This window comes from Plecotus auritus (genome assembly GCF_963455305.1).
Source record: "Plecotus auritus genome assembly, chromosome: 1".
Classification (NCBI taxonomy): Eukaryota; Metazoa; Chordata; class Mammalia; order Chiroptera; family Vespertilionidae; genus Plecotus; species Plecotus auritus.
This window is the reverse complement of record NC_137770.1, coordinates 8,787,067-8,810,195: the sequence shown is the minus strand read 5'-3', so window position 1 is coordinate 8,810,195 and position 23,129 is coordinate 8,787,067. Positions and strand designations below refer to the sequence as shown.

At 56.2% G+C, this 23,129-nt stretch overlaps 1 protein-coding gene across 2 annotated transcripts in view; it reads left to right on the top strand.

Annotated features, from left to right (window-relative positions):
• The first annotated feature begins 545 nt into the window (after window positions 1–545).
• The window catches only part of BCL11B (BCL11 transcription factor B), a 92,207-nt gene continuing 69,623 nt past the window's right edge, over window positions 546–23,129 (top strand). For both annotated transcript variants that reach the window (XM_080662515.1, XM_080662514.1), the window contains exons 1-2: window positions 546–1,130; window positions 14,334–14,702. In XM_080662515.1, the coding sequence (XP_080518641.1) occupies window positions 1,073–1,130; window positions 14,334–14,702 (427 nt within the window). In that variant the 5' untranslated portion in view covers window positions 546–1,072. The remainder of the gene's footprint in view (window positions 1,131–14,333; window positions 14,703–23,129) is intronic.

Here is a 23,129-nt window from a genome sequence, read left to right as displayed (position 1 = left end):
ACTCTCTGGGTCTTTTTGTCTCTCTAGTGCAGATTAAACGTCACGTCCGCACTTGAACTTGAATTTTATCCCATTGTACAGAGGCAGCCCCAGCCATAGAGAGACCGAGAGCTCCCAGAGAACCCGGACTCCGCCATCTTCACGTTGCAATCTATAGCTCCCAGTCCGCGCCCGCACCGACCCAGGCGCACTGGGCGAGCCGCCCCTCAGCCCAGCTCCCCCCGGGCCCGCGGCGCCAGGGGAGCGCCGGGGAGCGCTCGCGGGGACCCGGCAGCCTTTCGGCCGGCGCCAGCCTGCCAGGTGAACTGGGAAGGAGCCGCTCCCGGAGTCCCCCCAGAACCTCGGAAGGGTCAGTCTCCGAGAAAAAAGCAGGCAGCCCGCAGAAAATCCAGAAACAACCGAACCCGGGCAGTTTTACATTGCTTTGGGTTTTTTGAGGGGGCGGGGTGAGGGGGTACGAGACAAGTCCCCAAGTTTTCTTTCCTTTTTTTTTTTTTCCTTTTTCTTCTTTTCTTTTTTTTATTTGTTTGCATTTTTTTTTCTTTCCCCCTCTCCTGGTAGAAGTGCGCTTTCCACCTACCAGACCCTGAAAGAAAGTGTCAGGAGCCGGTGCAAAATCCGGTTTAAGTCCAAGAAGACATTGGAAGTCCAGGAGGCCACGCAGTTTGAAGTGCAACGGATTTTTTTTTCCTTCTGAAGAATATATTTTAAGGAAACCAGCCAGTCCCCGGCAAGCAACAGCAGATTTTTTTTTTTTTTTTGCCTCTTTCTCCTATCGAGGTTTTTCTTATCTTTTTCTTTTTGCAAACAAAACAAAAAAAACAGCATAGAAGAAAGAGCAAAATAAAGAAGAAGAGGAGGAAGAGAGGGCAAGAGAGGAAGGGGGCAAGAACCAAAACACCAACCCGGGCAGAGGAGGCGCGGCGGCAGCGGCAGCGGCGGCGGCGGCGGTAGCGGCGGCAGCGGCAGCGGCGGCGGCGGCGGCGGCGGCGGCAGCAGCAGCTCAGACCCCCTCCCCGGCTCCCCTCATCAGAGCAGCTCTCCGGGCGATGCCAGAATAGATGCCGGGGCAATGTCCCGCCGCAAACAGGGCAACCCGCAGCACTTATCCCAGAGGGAGCTCATCACCCGTAAGTGTCTGCGGCGTGCGCGCGAGGGGCCGGAGGATGGGGCTCCGGGCACCCGGGGCTGGGGACGCCGAGCCGGGTGCAGCCGGGCCGGGCGCCGAGGCGGCCCGCGAGCTCGCAGAGGCAGCGGCGTCGGCCCGGAGCGTGGTGGGGGGCGGGGGTCCATAGGAAAGTTTCTTTGCAGCCCGGGGAGTCGGGGCGCTGCGCAGCCAGACGCGCCCCGGGCTCTGGGGCCTGCGTAGCGGGTGCTGGGCCGGGGAGGGGGCGCGCAGGCTGGAGGAGGTGTGTGTGTGCGCGCGGAGCCGGGCTGGACGCTCGCCCCTCCGAGCGGCGTGTGTGGCGGCGGCGGCGCTGGTGGCGGGGTTTGGAAAGGAGGGGGAGGGGGCTAGGGGAGAGGAGGGGGAGGGGGAGCTGGGAAGTGGGGAAAAGTTGGCGAGCGCGTGGGTCCGCGCTGATGGCGCGGGCGGAGGAGAGCGGGGTGCGCTCTGGACTGGGGGAGACGCGGGTCGATCAGCGGCCGCCGGCTCCGAGGCCCGGGTCGCTGCACCCAGCCAGGCAGGGCTCCGGCCACGCCGGTCTTAGGATTCCGTAGCCGCCGTTCTCACCCCTCCTCTCGCTATTTGCAAAAGAATCCAGCTGCGCGGCTGTGTGCCGGCTCCTGCACCCCCACCCCTATCTCCCCACCTCCGCAGTCTCCTGGGATGATCTTCTCTTCTTTCCCCCACTCCAAAAAAAAGGTGGGGGTGGGGGCGATTGGGGGTTGATGAAAAATCCCGCCACGGGGTGGTGGTGATGGGGGGGGGCAAAGATTGTCAGCTAGGAGTGGGAAGCGAGGGATGTGCTTGTAAATTAGTAGTAAAAAAAAAAGAGAGAGAGAGAGAGAGAGAGAAAGAGAAAGAAAAGGAGATCTATCAGTCTCTTACCCATCCTTCTATCCAGTATCTTTCATCTTCTCTATCTAAATAAACAAGGCAGGTCGCAATGGAAAAAGCCATGGGCTGAAACGCTGTGGATTTCAAGCCAATGGCGGGGCGGACAAAGTCAGGCAGCGGGGCACAGGCAGCAGCCTCCAGCGCCGAGTTGGGCTTATTTAGAGAAGCTGCAGGCGGGCGCGAGCGGGCCAGGTACCGGGTTTGCCGCGGAGCTCGCCCCGGGTGCCCGCACAGTTGCACGGGGAAGGTCGGCTGCAGCGCTCCCGGCCCGGCTAGCCGCTGCTTCGCGGCGCGGGAACGTTCCCCTGCGGTCCTTTCTCTCGCGGTGCTTGGGTCGCTGTTGATATGTGTATATATATATTTAAAATTATATTGCAATGGAAATAAAACATCCTCTGGGTGCCATCGAGACCGCGGGCAGGTTGTGTTCCTGAAATCCTCCGGGCGCCTCGCTCGTCGGGCTGGGGCCGGGCTGCCCGCGTGGAGCCGGAGACGGCTGCGCGCCCAGTTGCCGCTGCCGTGGCTGAGGACTGGCTGCAGGGCAGCGGAGAGCCGAATATTTATGTTATATTTTTAAAAATTTAAATAAATAAATAAATATATATATATATATAAAGGGGTTCTCCCCTCCCCTGAATACCCAGCACAGGAACCATCTGCTCGGAGCAGTTGCTGCTGCCATCGCTCCTTTGTTACAGCAGATACCTTAGTAAGAATTTGTGGATTTATTCTTATTTTGGGGGGAAGGTAATAGATATCAAAGTGGGGTTCACCTTGGGAGAGGGGTGCCTTTGGAGGGAGGGACGAGGACGTCTCTTTTATTTTGCACCATTCTAACATGAAAGAGGACTTGCCGGTTGCATTTAAAACAAAATGTTTTGCAACCAGATTTGAGCCTGGCTTGACCCAGGTCCTCCTTTATGCCAGTTGACATTGCGCCCTTTACTAATAATCAATTGCTTCACACCCTGACCCCCCACCTTCAGATAGTGGAGCGGTGGTTAGAATGTCTGTACTTGCAGACGCCTAATCTCTCCAGGAGGCAATTTGCCCCACACAGCTTCTGTATAATTGCAAGAGTTGTTTTTGAGGAGGGGGAAGTTGGGGGGGGGGTCCGGGAAAGGGGGAGTCGTGGGGGTGCATTGCTAAGCTAGCAGCTTCAAAAAAGCAGCCAGGCGTGTTTGCAGTTGTGTGTCAGGGGGAAGAAGCAGGTAGGTTTGCTTTGCTTTTGCTCGCTCCCTCTCTGGCATTCCTGGGCTTCGGGAGAAAGCCGGGACCAGGACTGGCGGCAGCTGGGTGTGGGGGCCCAGGGGTGCCTGGTGCGACATCCTTCCATGTTTCATTTGTTCTGAGCCTCTCTTAGCCTTGCTCAGAGCGGTGCCGTGGCAGGGAGGGAAAAGAGAGGCAAAGGAGAAGGGAGGTGGGGACAAGGCGGCAAGAGGGCAAAGGGTATGCTGCCTGCCTCTCAGGGCACAGGGAGACCAGAGCATGTGCAGGGTTTAAGCGGGGAGAGTGGTCCAACCAGTTTCCAGACAGGCTATTTATTATCCAAAAGCAGCTGGCTTTCTGTCTGTCCTGTGTCACCGGGAGGTGGGAGTCCAGGCTGGGGAAAGGCCAGAACTGGGTGCCGTTTAGGCTGCACCGGTCTGTGCATGTGTCCCTCCACGATGCTGGGGGCCTGGCTGGGAGGTGCGCTGGAGCCCTGGCCAGCAAAATGGGTGCTGTCACAGCCCCCGCCTGGAGTTCACATTTTGGACTTAAAATGGGAAAGGAACCACCTACAATGTGATATAGCTTCAGTTGGGTGGCAGCCCGCCGGCCTGGGGAGCAGCAGCCTTGGGTTCTTTAGGGATGATGCAACCTAGGCATAACTGATGGTCTGGGAAACACCAAGAGCGCAGAAATAGCCTGGGTAATCTTGGGGTGTCAGGGTGGGGGGGGAGTCGAAGGGCTCCATAATGAGCTAGTTCAATTTGCAGACAGGACCCGTGAGAAGCGGAGGGAGGTATGAAGAGTGTGGGAGACAGCTGGGGACGAAAACCTGGGCTTCTGGTTTGTTTCAAAATGTTTGACCCAGATGGATATGGCTTTTCAAACCGGAGGACAGACGCAGCTATTAATTTAAAAACAAACACAAAACAACACAGTGACAGTAGTGAGGAGGGGAAGCAGAGCGGCCGGGATGGCCAGGCCGAGGGAAGGGCCTCGAGCCTGTGGTGCCACACAGGGTGAGACGCAGGGTACCAGCCCCCGTCCATGAGGAGCTGAGGTTTCCCAAGAAACTAGGATGCCTGTGGTGAATTACATCACCCCAGGAGAGGTGAGAGCTCAACAGCTCACCAACAGGTTTCTGCGGAAGATGACCGCTTTTCCATAAGAAGCCACGGTTTTGAGAAACAACTCGAGACCCAAGATTGGACTCCCGAAGTTCGGCTGTGTGAATTCCATGGTTGCCTTGACATCCGGCTTTGCTGTAGCTGTATGTTGGGAAGGCGGTGGTGCTTACAAGGATCCTAACCCCCCCAGGGTATGATAGTATATCTCCACTTGTCCACAGATCTTTCAAAATTGGGCCTCTGATACATTTCATAAGCTATAGGCCCCTCTTTTTTTTGGTAGTTGGTGGGGGGAGTGAAGTCTGTCTCCCTTCTGCACAGAAGGAAACCCCATATCATTAGAAGTGTGATATAAGTCAGCTGCTCTGATTCCACGGGAGAATAAAATGTGTTCGTCAAAGGTGTGATGCCGGGCTGATTTTATTCATTTGCAATTCACACCTGAGAGGAAACAGCCGGGGGCATATTTTAACAGCCCCTAATATTTTTAAAGGGTCTTCTCTCCTCCCTGAATATTATGCACAGATGCCTGTTTCTTTTTCTTTTTTTTTTTTTGAGGGGAAGAGGTTGCTACCTGCCTGTGCTCTGGCCTTGGTGATTTTTGTCTGGCCTTCAAAATATTTCATAACAGAAAACGAGTCATTTCTCACGTGCTGGAGTGAAGGCAGTGAAACCGGCCTCAGGAACAGGGAGGGAGGCTGAGGGCCGAGGGGTGGATGTGAGGCTTTGCTGACCACTGTGCAGGACCAAGGGGGTCCTCCTGGCGGAAGCAGCGGCCAGCTGTGGGTGCCTTCGACAATAATTAGCATCACGTCTCTGTGAGATGGAGCAGGCAAAACAGCCCCCGTTCAGAGATAGCAGTTTCCGACCGTGGGGCGCACCGGCTTCCAGCGCCTTATCAGAATCGGGCTCTTGGCACTGCCTTTTCGCTTAGAACGCGGCTTGCGCGAGCCGTCCCTTTTTCCTTTTCATCTCCCTTCTCCATCGCTGTGCAATCTCTGTTGCTTGTTGTGATAAAAGACTTTCCAAAATAAACTTTCAGTTGCATTGGCTTCTGGTGGATGACAAGCCTGAGGCGCCGAGCCGCGCGTGGCGCCACTAGGCAGCTAGGGGGCGCTCGGCGCCCGTGTCATGTCTCGGCGCCTTGGCTACAATGGCGAGGAACGGGCTTCCGTAGGCGGCTCAGGCCCTTGACGTTGCTGCAAAAATGTCTTAAGTGTGAAGTTGTAATATTGATTTTCCTGCGGAGATTCGAGCAGGGCAGGATGAGAGGATAAGTTTGAGAAATCTATGTCCAAGCTATCAGCATTGATTTACAAGCCATGACTGGGCAGGTGGGGGCATTTTTCTTCTCTTTCTTTTTTTTTTTAAAACAAACAATTAAAAGGGTTAGTTTTGAATGGGGTGTCCCCCCCCCCCGATTAGTCTGTGGTCTTGACTTTCTGAAAACCGCCCTCGGCTGCCGAGGCCTGCCTGACCCGGCGAGGGGGTCTGGGAAGAGTGTGCCTCATGCTGTCCCTTTCTAGGCTGCACGCCACAGAGGCAGGGGACAGCCGAGAACCACTGCTTTGGGGAGTCATGTACCCCAAACGGCTTGATGAGTGGAAGTCCTTTTAGCTCAGGTCTGATAACACCTGGATTCTCAATTCCATTTACTAGGTAATGTTCCCACTGTACTAAGGGACATGGCATCATTCCCCAAAGATATAAAATGCCAACTCAAATAACGTGTGAAACTTTGTTTGGAAGGAGGGTATGCTTGCGAGACCCCACGTTGCGAATCCCTTTCACCCCAAACAAGGCTCGCAATGGATGGCTTTAAAGGGACTATTTCTCCCTTAATGTGCGGTCTGGCGCTGGGGAATGTGCGTGTGCTTTTGATCACAGCATTTCTGCATCTCTAATGGCTTCTCCTTCAAGTTCAAGAAATCTGGAGGCAGCACAGTTCACCCCGAGTCTTGTGCTTGAGTTCAGTATCTGGGCAGAAGAGGTTTCCCTGCGACAGGAAAGTGTGCTTTATTCTAACCTGAAAGAGAAATAAATTAGGTCAGACAAAAGCCGAGCGCTGTCATCAGCCGGAGGAGCCTTTCCCTCTCCAGTGCAGAGGGCCGGCAATTTATCTGATGATTTCTCTACTTCATGTAATGTTTGAATCGAGCCGGTGGTAAGCATAGCACAGCAGCGGGCTCATCTGACAACTCGGAGATGAAGCGGCCCCGTCACCTGGCCGCCTTGGGCAGGGCAGCGGCCTCTGGCCTGCAGAAAACCGTTAAAAACACTCACTTTAGAAACCCCCAATCCTGTGCCTTGGAACTTGGGGGAGTTTCACAAGCTGTAACTCAGTACAGACCACAGATATGACAAAGCTTGAAAAAAAAAAAATGTGTCTATGGGGGAGGGTGAAGATGAGGTTGTTGACCTTTGGGGATTGTCTCCTGCATCTCTTGTGGCTCAAGGAAGGCCCGCCCTGGCTGCCCGGTTAGGTCCTGTCTTTAGCTGAAACTCTCCAAGGACTTGGGCTTCTCGGTTTCATGCAGTGCCACACTGGGGAGGACAAGGGAAAAGAAATACGCTTTGGGGACTGTGCCCTGCGCCTCACGGTCAAGTTATTGATGCCACCGAGCATGCCCCTCTGGAGGTGGTGTTAGCTGGAGGGACACGGACATATTTTTTTTTTTATTGGGGTGAGGGCACAGGAGAACGCCAGCGATGCACGTCTGTGTCATCCAGCTGCTCCGGGAATGGCTTTGTCACTCCGGAGCGTTCTTTATGTACTGATGATCGGGTTTGGAGTCCTGTGTGTTCTGTGTCTGCCCCCACCCCGGGCTCCCACTCCCACAAATCTCTCTTTCCCAGGGAGCCACGCGTCACTGAGATCTCCCGTTCTCTCCCCTCCCCGAGACGAGCTGCGTGTCGACTGCCTCCCCTGAGCGGTGGTTTTCCCAAGGCGAGGATAAAAAGTGCCGAGACCAGGCTATTTAGAGGCACATGAAAGCCGAGGGACACACTTCTTGCACGAGCCGGCGATGGGGGGTGGGGGTGGGGGGGGGACGACAGCATCGTTTTTACTGGCAAAAGCGACACCAGATCGGAGGTTTGATTAATGGCGCTACCTTCACGGGGGACTTTTCGTCCGGCATTTTGACATATGCAAGTCTTTTGTGTAGTTGGTGAAATTCAAGATATTCATGCCTTATTTTCTTTTCCTTTTTTTTTTTTTTTTCTGAAGCGGCCGATAATCTGCTTGGGTGTTGGATTAGGGAGGCTGCGCTATTTTACTCTCATGAAAACCCAGACCACACAAAATTAAGTGGCTTAAAAGTTTTAAAAAAAAAATCCTCTGTTTTACATAACTTTGTAATGACCCCCTTCCACGGAACTGCTAAAATACAAATACATCTGTTCATGTTCGAATGAGTTCTCTACCCAAACAACACGGGGGGAAAAAAAAACAAACCCACGGCAGAAAGTTGAATGCCACTGTGATTGTGATTCACGTGGGCCTCAGAAGTGGAAGTGCTGCTGCTGAGGAAAAAGATGGGGTGGCTTGTAAGTGTCGACCTTGGACAGGAGGTGTGGAAAGCAGCTTGCGCCTGAGATTTTGGCCACTCCCTCGGAAGGCCCTCCGGCTGCCGGCCGCTTGCAGTCCCTGTCCTGGGTGGGGGGCCCCCTCTTGTTCCTGCTTAGCACCTTTGGGGAAGCATAGCATTCAGTGAAGCAAACCTCGTCATCTAGCGGCAAACAGTGCTTTCCTTTCGCATCCTTGTGAGCCCTGCTGTGGCTCTGAAGGTTTAGGGCATTTGCAGTTTTATAGGATCTTCTGAACGTGTTTAGGAGGATTTTTGTACATGGTGGTACATCCTTTTTTTTTTTTTTTTTTTTTAAATTAAATTGACTTTTATTTATGAAAATGTAGGTCACTCCATTCTTTGGTACCATGGACTTGGCTTTTTTAGTCATCTTGTAGTAACGGACAGGATCCGTGAGGACACCTGGACGCTGTTTTCCTCTTTCTGCTTTTGAATGTCTGAGTCCGGCCTCACACATCTGGGGGTTCTGGAGAGCTGTATGTGGTGGGGCGCGGGGGAAGGTCGGACTAAGTCTGTAGAGCAAGTGAGGGTATTTCCAGGGAGCTGTTTTGGATAAGCTGAAGTGTCCTGGCACCGGGGGGGGGGGGGGGGAGGGGGGTGTGTGTAGGGCCATGTGGGCATCTGGGCTCCTCCTCACATCCTTGCACTAGCCCATCTGGGCCTGCCCCCCGGCTGTGTGGCTGAGGTTCTTCCTGCACCCCAAACCGCTTGGATGAGGCCTCCTGACTTCCAGAATGCAGGCCAGGCCCAGGCCTTCCCCTCGCCCCCTCAGCCACACCCCTGGTCATCTTCCTGGGAAGGGAATGGCAGCTGAGGTTGTGTACTGGCAGCCTCCTCTCCGTCTTCCGCCCAGATGTCAGAATTTTGAAAATTTCAGTTTGAGATGTGGTTGGTGTGGAGCATCCAGGGCCTCATGGGGCTGGGGTGGGGGTGGGGGGTCCCAGTGTGCACTGGTCTAGGGGTCCCTCCAGTAAGGGCGGGAGGGAGGGGGCCTTTGGAGGTCTCAGGGAGGCCCAGGGCCTGGACCACTAGCTCTGCCACACCTGGAACAGGCAGATGCCTCAGACTTCTTTGCAAGAGGGCAGGTGGTCAGGAGAGAGAGTCCATCAGAATGAGCTGTCCTGCTCCGACCCGGCCGCTGCGCCTTCCCAGGGTCCAGCAACAGCCCCGAGCCTTGCTGGCTGCCGGACTTGGGCGGGCAAATGGCCTGGGGCCTGGATTGCGGCCCTCGGATCTGTCCTAACCCTTCATGGTCCTGGGAGGACCCTCCTAACGCGTGACTGGCTAGGCCGGGGGTCCCCTCCGATGTCCGTTCCGCTGCTCTGCCCCGCACTTCATCATCCCCGGTGTTGGGAGAACTTCATCAAGCCTCTTGCTGTGCCTTAAAGCGTCATCCAGTCATAGATTATTTTCTTCACCGAGAATTGATTCCTCCTCTCTCCCATCCCCCCGCGCTCCCCCGCTCCCTGCCTCGCCACGGTTGTTATTTTCTCTTGGATCCAATAAATTAAAAATTGATGGCAGCTCCGAAAGTGTTGTGCTCCGCGGAGTGCGCGTGCGGGTTGCGTTTCCGCGTGGTCGCCTGGCGTCCGGGCCCCTCCCTGAACGTTCCCGGGGGGGGGGGGGAAAGAAGTGAGCCCTCCGCAGATATTCGGAAGCGGGAGAGGGTCGCGGGAAGCAGGTGTGGAGTCCCCAGTGGGATGCAGAGCGGGGTGGATGGAGGCTGCACAGTTCTTGTAAACACGGGTCCCCATCAGGGTGGCATCGGTGACGTGGGTGGCACACGATTTTAAGATCCTTGCACCCCTCCCCCCACATCCTTCCCTATTCCCCCCGCATACCCCCCTCCCCGCCGTTCCTGAGACAGTCATTCTGTGTATGTTTCTCCCGGATTGTGGCTTAGCCACGGCAGACAGAGGTTTGCGTTTGAATCAATACAGGGTGAGGGGACTCCAGGCGCCCGCCTCTCTCGGCTGGGGCTGGAATTCCCGGGAGGGCAGGTGCAGGGGGCAGTTGTGAGAGACCCACCCTGTGGGCGGGGCCCAGGGGATCCTGCGTGGCGGGTGGTGGGGGGGGGATCCACGGCCAGGTGAGGCCCAGCTAAGCCTGAGCAGCCGCTGGAGGCCCGTGGGCTGCCTGGCTGGGCTGGAGTTAACCATGGCTTTCCGTTTCCGTCTGCTGCCCAGATTCCTTCGCAGCCGAGCTGAGGCGCGGGAGAGTTTGCCTTAGGATCAAGTTCTCCCCCTGTGCACTTAATGTCCATTATTATCTGTGAATCCTGATTTCATTGCTTCTAAATGCACTCACCAGCTGGGAGGAGGCCCTGCCTTGTAAATAAAATGTGGTTTTGTTGTAAAAGAAGAGGAACGTGCTTTGTGTGTGTCTGTACATACGTATTTGGCCGTGCACTCCAGGACTGAACATTTCACCCACCCCAGTCCAGTGTGTGACTTGGGGACAGGGCCCTGTGCATCCATTCCTCTCTCCTCTTCATGAATCAAACAGTGAAGCCATCTCTCTCCCTTATTCGGCCCATAACAGTGAGAGCAGCAGTATTTTTCCGGGGAGCTTTCCCCCACAGCCCACAGCCCCTCAGGGGGCACCCCTCATCGTTCACTGGGGCCCGAGTTTGCCCGACAAGGCAGGGGGCTGGTGTGCGGGGCCTGGGTATTCAAAAAGCTGATTTTGTCTGAACGTGTCTTTTATCTTCCCTGGTGCTTTCTCGTCTCTGGGTGGCAGTTGGGACCGCTCTGCCTGCCAGGCGCAGGCTGGTTCTCGGAGGAAGTGCCGAGCTGTGCGACCAGGCGCCCACAGGACCGAGGACGCAGGGTTCCGGGGGGCCAGACGCGGCCCCACTTGGCCCTCCTCTAAGCCTGGCCAGGTGGCTCTTGCTCCTTTCATTTCTCCCATCGGTGATGCAGTTCTAAGAAGGGATGCACACATGTGCTCCGCACACCTAGCTTGGTATCCGCCTGCCAGCGGAAATGAAACCACAGCCTGACTTTGGGGGTGTCTCCCAAGGCCTTGGGTGTGAAGTTTGAAGGCTGTCTTGGTCTACCCGCTCTGACCCAAACATTCAACAGTTTGGGGGTTGGGGGTGCCATTGCCACCGTTCTGGGAAGTAAGTGTCTCCTGCAGCAGGCCCCACGCCCCAGGAGGTGGGGAGAGGGAACCCCATTCTTGGGCTGGGTGAATGCCCTCCTCACTTGTTTTACTTTCAACACTGGAAGTGGGGGGAGGGAGGCTTTCTGGTGGGTGTTTCCTGGCCTCCTGGCCTCCCTTGGAGGCAGGATCCTGGGTCAGGAGGTGGGGGTGGAGTTCAGAGCTGCCTGTGGCTGGCCAGCGGGCCCGGCTGCCCGGTGGGCTGGCTGTGAGGGGACCGGAGGCGGGGACCCTGAACGGCCACGCAGTGAATGGAGTGGGAGACTTTCAAACTCAGTGACTGGGGCTCACGGGGCTGGCGCAGGAGGAAGGGGTAGGCAGAGACCGCTCAGTCAAGGAAAGCTTACAGATGTTCCAAAAAATAAAAGGGGGTGGGGGTGGGGGGAGGACAAGGAAGACAGAGCTGGTGCACAGAACGGAGGGAGAGGGAGGCATGCTTGCAAACAGCGCATGTGACCTAGCTCATTTTCAAATGAGCCCGTGTTTCTTTCGAATTATGACAGGAATTTGAAATTACGTAGCTTCCCCCCTCCCTGCACCCCCCCCCCTAGCAGAGAGAGCAGTGTACTTCCCAGAACTGCACAGGGGATCCAGGGACCACGCTGAAAAAGTTCATGGAAAGCAAAGCACACAGCAAGGAAGGGAAACCAGAGGTGACGGTCGTCAGCAGGAGACACCTCCTGGCCTCCGGGTGATGCTGGGGAACGTGCACCGGCCTCCTGCGTCCTTGTTTGCTGTTATCACATGGCCCGAGTGAGTGGCAGGCCGGGGCGCCCGCCTGGGCAGGACTGGCTCTCTCCAGGGGACAGGGGACCGCCCGCCCTGCCCACCGTGAACTCACCCGTTTCGTTTGAATTCTCAATTTCATTTTGTCCTTTTTTTTTTCTTTCTTTCCCCCAGATCATTTCCTTTGTGCCTCTCTCTTTTTTCACAAAACAATATTTTGACACCCTCCTCCCATCTATTAGAGTCCTTCTCTAGAAATGGTGCAGAGTACGCCCTGATATTTCTAAAGAGCTGTTTTCACAGCCCTCTCCTTTGGCTCTGAAATTATGTATATGTAATTGGTAATTAAAGGTGTGAGCTTTTCAATATAAACAGTATTGCTCAATGTTAGATCATTAAAGGGAAAAGAGGCTCTGGATAATTACCTTTTCCGTCCTGACGAACGGTTCACGGGAACCCAGGCCTCTCCCCCCCGCCCCCCCCCCCGGAACCTCATGGGGGCGGGAGGGTGGCGATTCCACTTTAACCGGAGCAAGGCATCTTTTCATAAAATAAACGGGTAAATTAATGACGTAGCATTGTCTTCCAACTGCTTTCTACATCACCTCCCCTTTCTTCTTAGAGTGTAAGGAGTGGTTTCTGGGGCGAGCTTTGTGCAAAGTGCCTCTCGAACCTTCCAGGTTCTTTCGGTCGGAGGGAAGCGGACGCAGGTTTAGGGTTTCCTCATCGGCGGGGTGTTTTTGTAGGGCCACGTTTCCAGCGCGGGTCTACGTTCAGTTCATGGGAGGCTCTGTCTGCTTTTCTAGAACCCCAGGCAGGATCTCAGACGCCCATCTCCCTTCTCAGCGGGTCCTACTCCAGGACCCACACACGCATGTTTCATACGTGTCCTGTGTCGTGTTCCGACGACCGCGCACCCCGGCCTGCACGCGGACACGCACGGGCCCTGAAGAAGCCTGTGTTCAGAACACGCAGAGCAGTGATTTATGTATAGGATGAAAGATGCCACAGCATTTTCCCCTGAAATTATCTGTTCTTTGGCGCGGGCCCGCCCATAACTTCACGGCCACGGAATGTGTTTTCTTCCTTCCCTTCCTTCCCGCTGGGCTCCTGCGGTTTGCCCGGTCCTTCCTGAACAGCTCACCACTTAACGTGTACCTGCCTCCCCGGGTTTCCCACCTCCGAGGACCCCGACACACGTGCCATCTTCCCGGCCCCTGACCTTGGCTCTCAAAAAATCTCCACCTCGAATTCACTCAGACCCGGAGGGAGGACGCAGCTCCGTGTCCACGTCCCTGATTTATGACACCTTTTCTGCTGCTGGGTCTCCCAGGAGTATTCATGGGTTTCCAAATATTTGTGTCCTATGCCCCTTACAAAAAAAATATATACAGAAGTGTATCGGCTGCTAAAGAAATCAGAAAACGTACATGTAAACCCATTGAAAGTGTGGTTTGTCATCTGCCAAGAAATGCTTCTGGAATCTGAAGGATTTCCCCCCCCCCCCGCCTTTTCTTTTTCTGGGAGTGAGAGTGAAACCAACAGGCACGCAGGACAGGGGCTGTCGGCGAGGGTTGGGAAACCTACAGAGCCATGGTCTGACCCGTGCGGGGTGCTGGGGACGGCCAGCTGCCCCTCAGCACAGCCCCGCAGCCGCAGCCCCGCAGCGCCCCGTCCCTTGCCCTTCCTTTCGCTCTTCCTCTTGGAGCCAACGCTCACTTGTTGCGAGCACGTGGGCTCCTCTCTCTCAGCAGGCCCGGTCCTCTGACGGCCGCCTGGGTTTCTGTCTTCCCCTCTGGTGTTCAGCCAGGTCTCAGGTAGAGGAATTCAAGTCGGACACGCGTGAATGGGGAAGCCATGAATGAAAGGTGGAGGCGAGGGGGGCGGCAGAGAGAGCCCCCGCCGGGCCAGAGGGCTCTGGCTCGTGGCTCTCAGCCTTGGCTGCCCATCGGCATCACCTGGGAGGCTTAAACCGCCACCACCACCTGATGTTTGGGTCCCAGGGTCCTTGGCCCGGGCGTGGGAGGTTTTCCAGGACCCCCGGGTGATTCTCCGATGTTGCAGATTTCGGGAGACGCGTCTCTAGCGGATACCGCCCCGTCTGGGATGGCTGCATCGCTGGTGAAACCAGGATGTGTGTTCGTATGCTGTGGGGTGCGGGTGGGGGTGGGGGTTGGCAGAGAATCAACTAGGAAGCAGTAAGGTCAGCCCCGCTGAAGCCACAAGCTCAGGGAGCCGGGACGTGTCTCCTGGAGCCTGCGTTGGCCCATGTGTCGCCCACCTTCGGGACGGTGCGCCCCTGCCTCCAGGAGTCCGGGGGAGGACTTGGCGAGCTCTGGCGTCCTGCAGCGGAGGGGGCCTGCCTCCACGTGGGGACGGGTTGGAACGCAGGCGGGGTGCTTGTGACTGCCTAAGCCCATCTCTGTCTTCTCTGCCCCCCCCTCTCCTTTCTCTCTGCAGCTGAGGCTGACCATGTGGAGGCTGCCATCCTCGAAGAAGACGAGGGTCTGGACATAGAGGAGCCCAGCGGCCTGGGGCTGTTGGTGGGTGGCCCCGACCCTGACCTGCTCACCTGTGGACAGTGTCAGATGAATTTCCCCCTGGGGGACATCCTGGTTTTTATAGAGCACAAGAAGAAGCAGTGTGGCGGCAGCCTGGGCGCCTGCTATGACAAAGGCCTGGACAAGGGCAGCCCGCCGCCCTCCTCACGCTCCGAGCTCAGGAAAGTGTCCGAGCCGGTGGAGATCGGGATCCAGGTCACCCCCGATGAAGATGACCACCTGCTCTCGCCCACGAAAGGCATTTGCCCCAAGCAGGAGAACATTGCAGGTATGGCACGTTGCACTCGCCTGGCCGCTGCAGAAGCCACCTCCCGTGTCCCACACCCACCTTCCCCCACTTCGCTGTGTCGCGTGTAGGTGCCGGGATGGCCTGGGAGCTACCCAGGATGGCCCCTGGGCCACCCGCTGGGTTCCGCCCTTTCCGAGGGCCCACAGTCCAGGTGACCCTCAGCGGGAGACGGGCCCGGGGTTCAGGGCGGCCTGACGGGCTAGATGGTTGCTTTGCTTTGGACCAGGGGGCGCTGCACAGGTCTGGCCTCCTGTACAGGTGGCCAGGAGGACAGAATGGGAGCCTGGGACCCTGACACTCCCTCACGGTGCTGTGGCTCACAGCTTAGTCTCTGGCTTTGGAGCCCTCGTCTTGGGTTGGCATCTGTGCTTCACAACATGGCCTGATCAGTTTCCCCATCGGTGAAATGGAGCCTGTGACACCTCTTTCCTTAGGGTTGTTGTGAGCTTGTGGGGCTGCATGTGGGTGGCCCCTGGAGGGCACTGATGGATGGGGTCACGCCTTTTCTCCCCCTCCTCTCTCTGGCCTCAGTTTCCCATTTGTGCAAAGAGGCTCCTTCTGACACTGCTTCGTCCCGTGGGTAGGTCCGGGGAAGGGTTTGTGGACACTTGCTGGAGCACTGTGCCCCTTGGGGAGGTGGGGCATGCCCTTTGGTATGCCAACTGAGCTGGCCACCTGGACCACTGGTTCTTACCACCCGAACAACAGGTGTGGGGCTGGTGGCCTCCGGCCAGGCTGCTCACCACGTGCTTTTGCATGAGTCCCTCTCTCCAGGCCGTGGCCGTGGCCGGCCAGAGTCTCTTCCACGGGGCCCAGGCCCTGTGCAAACCAGAGTGCTTTCTCTGCTTCATCCTTCTGAGCCCAGGAGACCTCAGGGACAAAGGGGGGCTCTGGCCAGCCCGTGTCCCAGCCATGTGGCATCCGATTGGGAGCAGATGAGGCTTCGAATCCTGATGGTTGACTTTGGACAAGTCGCTCCTGGGCCCCTGCCTCAGTTTCCCCCTGTCAGCAGGAGTGATAACACGGGCAAGCCTTGCAGGAGGATTCTATGAGCAGCGGCCCCGTGAATGCTTCGCCAGTGGGATTTTTCTTTGGGGCAGTCCCCTCTGTGCTGCGGTGCGCAAGTAGGTGTAGGTGGCCGGCTGGGGAAATGTGCGAATCCGTCTCCACCGTGTTTTGGTCACGGAAGCTAGCGGGGAGGTTGGAGGGACTGAGGCTGTGGTGCCCCTTGGAGGGTGAGCCTGGTAAGCCCACAGGTGAGATGGATGGGTGGGTGCGCAGAGACGCCCCACCACCAGGAGGCAGTGGGCGGGGTAATACAGCAAGCCCAGCTTCTCTGTAGCAGCCATGTGATGGTGGGCCTGCCTTTGCCCGTCTGTGCAATGGGATCAGTGAGCTGCATCTCTCCTGCGGAGAGACTGTGGTGGTCTGCGCTGGGGCCATGCCTTGAGTGTGTGTCCCAGCAGGAGAGAGCTCACACTCCTACGGCACCAAGGGCGTTGAGAAAAATGTCCCAGGCCACGGTCACGGAGACCCTAGCTTTCGAGTTCCGTGCAGATCTGAGGGATGCTTCCTTCATTAAGCCTGAGAACAGTGCTGGGTCCCTTTGTCTGTACCGCTGAGGTCTCCACCCTTTCTTGTCTTAATCAGATGCATGAAGATTGTTCTCCCCAGCAGTACACACGCCTGGCATCGATGCCCACAGACCCCCGGTGGCTCTGCAGGGGACAGGCTTCCTGCTTTTGCCAGAAGCCCTCCGAGTCCTCCTATCAGGTGGCAGGTGCTTACCAGGGAGAGGCTGCAGAGCACGGAGGGTCTGTGTGTTTAAGAAAGCGACTACATATGATTTCGTAAAAGGCCACATTAATCTCCAGGGCGCTGTGTCTCCCCGCCGCGCCCCCCCCCCTCATTTGGTTGTAGGTTGTAATACAGCAGCAGCCTCCAGTATTGTTGCTTTATGTGACCAAAGGTATTCTCGGCCTTTTCTGTTCAGCAACAGGACGAATGGATTTCTCCCTTCCTGAAGAAATATGGAAAATAACCCCTTAGAAGTCTAAAGAGATGTGTTTGGTCAGAGCATTTAACATGGTATTTTAATCAAAGGCACAGAACAGTCTCCATGCCATGCCAGCCGGAGACGGTTGTCCGTTCGACAGCCCACCACGCTTGTCTCTCTCCTGTCCCCCCTTTTTCCCTTCCTACTTTGGCACCAACTTTTTTTTTATTTTTATTTAATAAAAAGGGAAGATTAGAGAATAAAACTTCAGGAGCTCAAATGTATAAAGTAATTTAATATGGTGGGAGCATTAATTATTTTAGCGTAATTGAATTCTGAGGACTGCAGCGGTTGCATTTCTGTCGACAAGCCCTGTTTATTATTTCTCTGTGTAGATTAACAGTAAAGGAAACACAGATAACTTTCAGTTATTTATTGTAAAATAAATGTGTCAATTCATGTGTAAAGCAAGCTGCTCAAAGATAATTGAGCCTTTATATTTTAAGAGGGGGGCCAGGAGCCACAGGCGCTGCTCCACCGGGCTTCTGGAACCCCGCCCAGCTGCTGCCCATGCCCCTGGCACCGCTGGCTGCACCCAGGCCTCTCTGGTGGCTGTTAATTCTTGGGACCTCGCCTCTGGCTTGGTGTCCGAGGTGAGGTGCTCGCGGTGGCCAGGAGGGTGGTGACTTTCCTGGGGGGGCCGTCTGCGTGTTGTCTCTCTCGCTGCTAGGTGCTTCTGGAAGCTGTGATCCAGAAATGCATGGGCAGGGGTGGCTGGTAACTCTTCGGGGTCCCTTCCACTCTTGCGGGCCTCCCCGGTGAGAACTACATCGGGATTCTGTCAGTCATCGCACCAGAGTGGGACTTCGGGTCACCCTTTCCTTGGGACAGTAATTCTGGGGATGGGTATGAAGGATTAGTTACCATTCCTTTCTATTTTTATTTCTTTAATGGTAGAGAAATAGGAGAATGGAAGGAGGAAGTTTCTGAAGCCTTGTCTCCTGAGGGCATTCATTCAAACATCCATCCATCCGTTCATTCATTCAGCAACTGAGCGCCTACTGCCCTTCCCCCCGGTGGTGGAGTCCTAGGGGCCCGGAGCATGTGGGAGGATGGCCATCAGGGCTGCTGCTCTGTCCCGCATGGGGAACGTGGCCAGAATGTGGGCGGTAGGGTCCCTGTCCTTGATGTGTGTAGCTCCAGGCCCAGGCCCTACTCCCTGAGCGTCCACTCTGGGGGAGGAGGTCCGTGGTGCTTGTGTCCCATCTGGGGACAGAGAGGTGGCGCTGGTCACAGGTAAGGACCTTGGCTTAGAGGCCTGAGTTGGAGGAAGGCATCTGATTCTGGTACACGCCAGCCTGTGTAGGAGTTCTTTCCTTCCTTAAGATCCCTTCCTCGGGCCTCTCCCTGCCTCTGGGAGGTTTCTGATGGAGCTCGGGGCGCATCCCTCCAGGGGAGATGGAGACCCTGGGAGGGGCCGTCAGGAGGTTCCAAGGTTTGCACAGAGCAGGGGTCTCTGAGCCCTTGTCTGGGTTGGGCGTTTTGAGGAGGGGTGAGGAGAAAGGGAGCTTAACGGGGTGTGGGGTTTGTGGCCTGCTGCCTGGAAAAGGACCCCGCCCAGATGGGTGCCACCCTGCTGCCTGCCAGCCTCGCTAAGCTGCAGTGCCCGCATCTGGGGACATACCTAACAGTGATGGTGACTTGAAGGGTCACGTGCTATACATGTGAGCGCCCTCCCCTTCCCCCAGCCCCGTCGTGTCCTGGGATTCGAGTGGGCCTCTCTGGACCACTGGGTTCTGAGAATCCCACCACCAGAAACAACTTCAGAACCACTGTGGTGCTGTTGTATGTGTCCCCACCCTGCCGGCCCCCATCCCGGCCGCCTTGCTGTCCTGGGGCGATGCGCTCATGGTGTGCCACCCTGGGGAGGGTCTTGGGGTCCGAGGAGCCAGGGCTTGCTTGGGCATTGGCTGCACCCAGGAAGGTCACGTCGCTTTTCTGGGCCTCAGTTTGCATGTCTGCACCTACTTCTCAGCACACGCCGAGCTAAAGCACAGGCCCCGCTGGCGGTAGACGACGGAGACAGGGAGGCTTCGGGAAAGCCGAGCTCGGGAGGGCGGGGACCCTGCTTGGTAGCCCGAGGTGCTGCTTTCCTCGGTGGACGTCTGGAAAGTGTGCCGTGGCTCTCTCAGCCATTTCCTCGAGATTCGTCCTTAGAATTCCCGTCTTACAGCCACGGGAGGGGAGGCTCTTGATCACAGGTGGCGGGTTCTTGCGTGCTATCCCCTCTTCCATCACCAAATAGAGCTATAACGGGAGGAATGAGCCGTCAGCCATCACTCAGAGGGTTGCCTTTTGCCTTCGCTTCCTCCTCCCCCCAAACCCCAAATGTCAGATTGCTGGAGACAGGCAGGAGACAGGCAGCGGGTGACAGGAGGTGGCAGGCAGTTCCCCGCCCGCTGACAAGTCTTCACCTGGAACCCCGAAGGCCGGGGTGGGCCTGGGGTGGAGGGCGATGCAGGTAGCAGGCAGGGCACGGACAGGGGGTTTGGTGTGGAGTCCCGGGGACCCATTGCAGGACAGAAGGCAGTGGAGAAAAAAGGCGCCTCATCAGCTGGAGGATTTACATGCTGCTCTGAGACTTCGTTTCAGACTTTTAAAAATAAATAAAATAGGTGCGGGGAAAAAAAAATTAGCTTGGCCAGTGGCAGAAACGAAATAACTTGCTTGTGCTGGAAACTCGAGATAAACTCACTTGCAGGTTGTCTTGAAAAACTTGCATTTGATATATTTCGAGTTGTTATTTTCCCTCCAAATTAAGATTGGTTAAATCCATGTGTGTTGTGGCATGGATTATCTTTTTCTATTATTAAATCGTGACAGCTAATTATTAGCTCTGTCTACACCAAGGAAGAGGGGAGTGCTGTGTCGGAGGGATGTGGCCTGGGTTCAGGCTGCAGTGCTGACTGTCCTCCCCCTGCCCCCCCCCCCCACCTCCGCCCGAGCTTGGGCAGGGCTGGTGAGTGGAGGGAAGGGGGCCTGCCTGGTAACCCACACGATGCTAGATGCTTTTCTTGGGTAGAAATAGTTAGCAACACTGAAACAGATACCTGTAACCCCACTTTGAAATGAGACATTCCTAACCCTACTTTCAACGGGGGTTCAGAGAGGTTAAGGGACTTGCCCAAGGTCACACAGCAAAGTGGAATCAGACTCGGGTCAGCCTGGCTTCCTTGGATCACACAGGGATGGAAGCTTTTCGGGAGAGGTCGGCAGAGCCATTGGAGGCAGGCACTACCTCTAGACCCCATCCAAGGTGGTCCTGGTAGCTGGTCCCAGGCGTGATCCTTGCCCATACGGCCAGGAGCCCGCGGGCTCCCAGAGACCTTGGCCCACACGTAGTCTGCGTACTTCCCGGTGAAGGTTTTGGAGAGGCGGGGTCAGGAAGAAGAGCAATAGAGTGGGAATTCAGGCAGACCGGGCTGGGGTTCTGGTTTTGCCAATGACTGGTCTGCTCTTCAGCTCTCCCAAGTCTCCATTTCCTGTAAAATGGAGATCATCTTTCTTATCTTTCAGACTTCTCGCAGGTTTGATTTAGACAATGGATGCAAATACTAGGGCCCTGTGATCGTCAGTGTTAATCATACCGCATCACCGGTGGGACGCAAAGCAGGGTTCTGGCCTGCTGACCTGGCCGGAAGGACCTCATCGCCACCCCTCCCGTTCTGCCCTGTGGCGAGACTTGTTTGAGCTTGTGTCCCTGGTACTGGCAGGGCTGAGTCCAGACCCCAGGGATGTAGAGTCAGGACGGGTGGCCTTTTGCCACACCAGGCTGCCCAGCCCTGTGGCTTGAGACCAAGCATTTCTTCCCCTTGCAGAGTTCTGGTTTCCTCACCCGGAACCGGAGCGAGGGATGGCCGTCCGGCCGGCCTCCCCGGGCGACGGCAGGCCAGCTGTGTGGCCTGTGCAAACAGCGTCAGCAGCTACAGCACGTGCCTGTCCACCGAGTTGTCGTGGGAAACTTGACCGAATGAAAACCAAGACAAAAGTACTGGTCAGCTCCGGGGCCATTTTTTTTCTTTTTCTTTTTAAGTTTGGGGCTGTGGGACCTGTGATTTAGGTGGGTGGCTCCCACTCCGGGTCAGGAAAGAGGGAGGGAGGAGGCAGGATAGAGAAGGGCGCCTGGGCCCCCCTGGCCCGAACCTAACCGACAGCCTAGTTACTGTTATTATTATTAGGGTTTTTATTTGACAGTAAATAGTTAGCAGTTGACTTAAGTTTTTTATTAGGCATTTGACAGCTTTTTTTTTTTTTTTTTCCCTTTGCTAATTTTCATGCCTGACTAATGCATCCTCACCAGCTCTGGACGCCGCTAGGAGCGGGCTCCATGCAGGAAGCCCTAGAAATAAGGCAGCCCCGTTGTCACCCCTGCGCCCTTGGATTCATCTTCTCACGGAGGAAACAGAAAGACCGAGTTGTTCGTATTAGGGTTTTTAATGGAGCACAGACTTTTAGCGCTTCCTAGGAGCCAGGCACTGTTGGGAGGGCTTTACAAATCTTAACCAACTTAATCCTACTCACCACTCAACAGGCAGGTGCCAGGGTCAACCCCACTTTGCAGAATGGAAAACTGAAGCACAGAGATGTTGAGGCACTTGCCCAAGGTCACACAGCCGGTGAATAGTGGCCCAGGGTGTAAACTCTCCAGTCACGCTCTTCTCGGTGGTGAGGCGGTGCTGCCCTGGTCATGTTTCATCTGATGTTCCCATCCTCTGTCTCCGCCCCACGAAGGTGGTGAATCAGACATGACTTTCATTTCACAGAGGGGGAAACTGAGTCACAGAGAGGTTAAACCCTTGCACCATCTCCCTGTGAGGCAGCCTAGAACCTAGGCGCCTGACTTCTGGCTGACGGCCTTCACAGAGTAGCACTGGGTCGGCGCCGGGTCACCTTCAGTTCTGTCGCTGTCACTGCCACAGGCTCCCTCTGCTGCCAGCCAGGAGGTGAGTGATTTCCAGTCCTCGGGTGACGTGCCATGGTGGGACTTGGGGCCTAGCGTGGGGTGAAAGAGCCAGGACGGTGGCCTCCACCTGTCCTACGTGCGTCTGTGGATTTCCTGTCGACTGCCGTTTGTGCAAAGTCCTTCTTGTTAGGAGCTGACTCCTGTGGGAGTATTGGATGTGTGGGGTGGGGTAGGGGGAGGGCAGGCAACGTGGACTCGTAGACTAGGGAAGGTGTCCTTGCTCTGGCTGACATGCTGTGACCTTGAGCAGACCCTCCTCCTCCCTGGACCCGAGCTTCCTGAGCTGAAGTGTGGGAAGGTGTTACCAGTGCTTCCCAACAGCTGTAAGGGCCTGGCGGGAGGGTGGGGCCTTCCATTCCAGCTCCCCACCTAAATCCCCTCCCGACCCAGCTGCCTGACCCACCGCCTTTCCTCACTTGTTGCAGATGGGGCTTAGTAAGTTTTCTTTGAAGAAATTGGTGGCTGGAAAGGAAAGCTCTTATCCTAGAGCAGTGGTTGGCAAACTCATTAGTCAACAGAGCGGCGAGCCGCGGTTTGCCGACCACTGTCCTAGAGGATAAACAGGGTCTCTCTCCGGCTCCAAGCCGGGCAGACTCTTTTAGGAGGAATTGGTGCACTGGCCGTGAGGTTGAGAGCTCAGGCTGAGGGTACCTCGTGTGCCCAGGCCCCTAATGTAGGTGTGGTTTGATATTTGATGTTTTTGTTAAGAGGGACCCCCAATTGTATACACCTCAGCCCCCATGAAATCTGGACCCACCCTGGCGCAGGCACTGCTAGGTGGCGGCCAGTGACCTAAGGGGGCAGAGATGTCAGCCTTCCCTAACTGAACCCTGGGAGGGCCTCCCCATGGCAGGTGTGGTCAGGGCTGGAGGCCCCCAGCTGGGCCCAGGGCGGGGCCGCTAAGCCTCGGTTTGTTTTTTTGCTGTGGGTTTTCTTAGGGCCCTCCAGCTGGCCTGCTGGTTTTGATGTGGAAGGGGAGGTGGCTCAGGAAGGAGGAGTCTGTGCGTGTGTGTGTGTGTGTGTGTGTGTGTGTGTGTGTGAGAGAGAGAGAGAGAGAGAGAGAGAGAGAGAGAGAGAGATGGGGCGGGGGAGGGCGGGGGTGAGAGTGGTGGCCTGGGAGGGAGAGGTGAGACCCTGGAGGAGAGACAGGTCTGGGAAAGGCTGCCTGCTGCTGCTCAGACTCCATGGAAACTGGGACTCTGGGCTCCGCTGGGTGGAAAATAGCAACCAAATGGCCTTCCCTTTGGAGGTGAACAGTCAGAGCCCCAGTCCTGGTGCAGAGACAAGGCAGCTTTCAGATGGACCCGAAGGCAGAGAGCACTGCCCAGGCTGGGACAGCCATGCTTGATCAGAACCCTTGAGCCCCCGGGGCTGAGTCCCTGGCAGC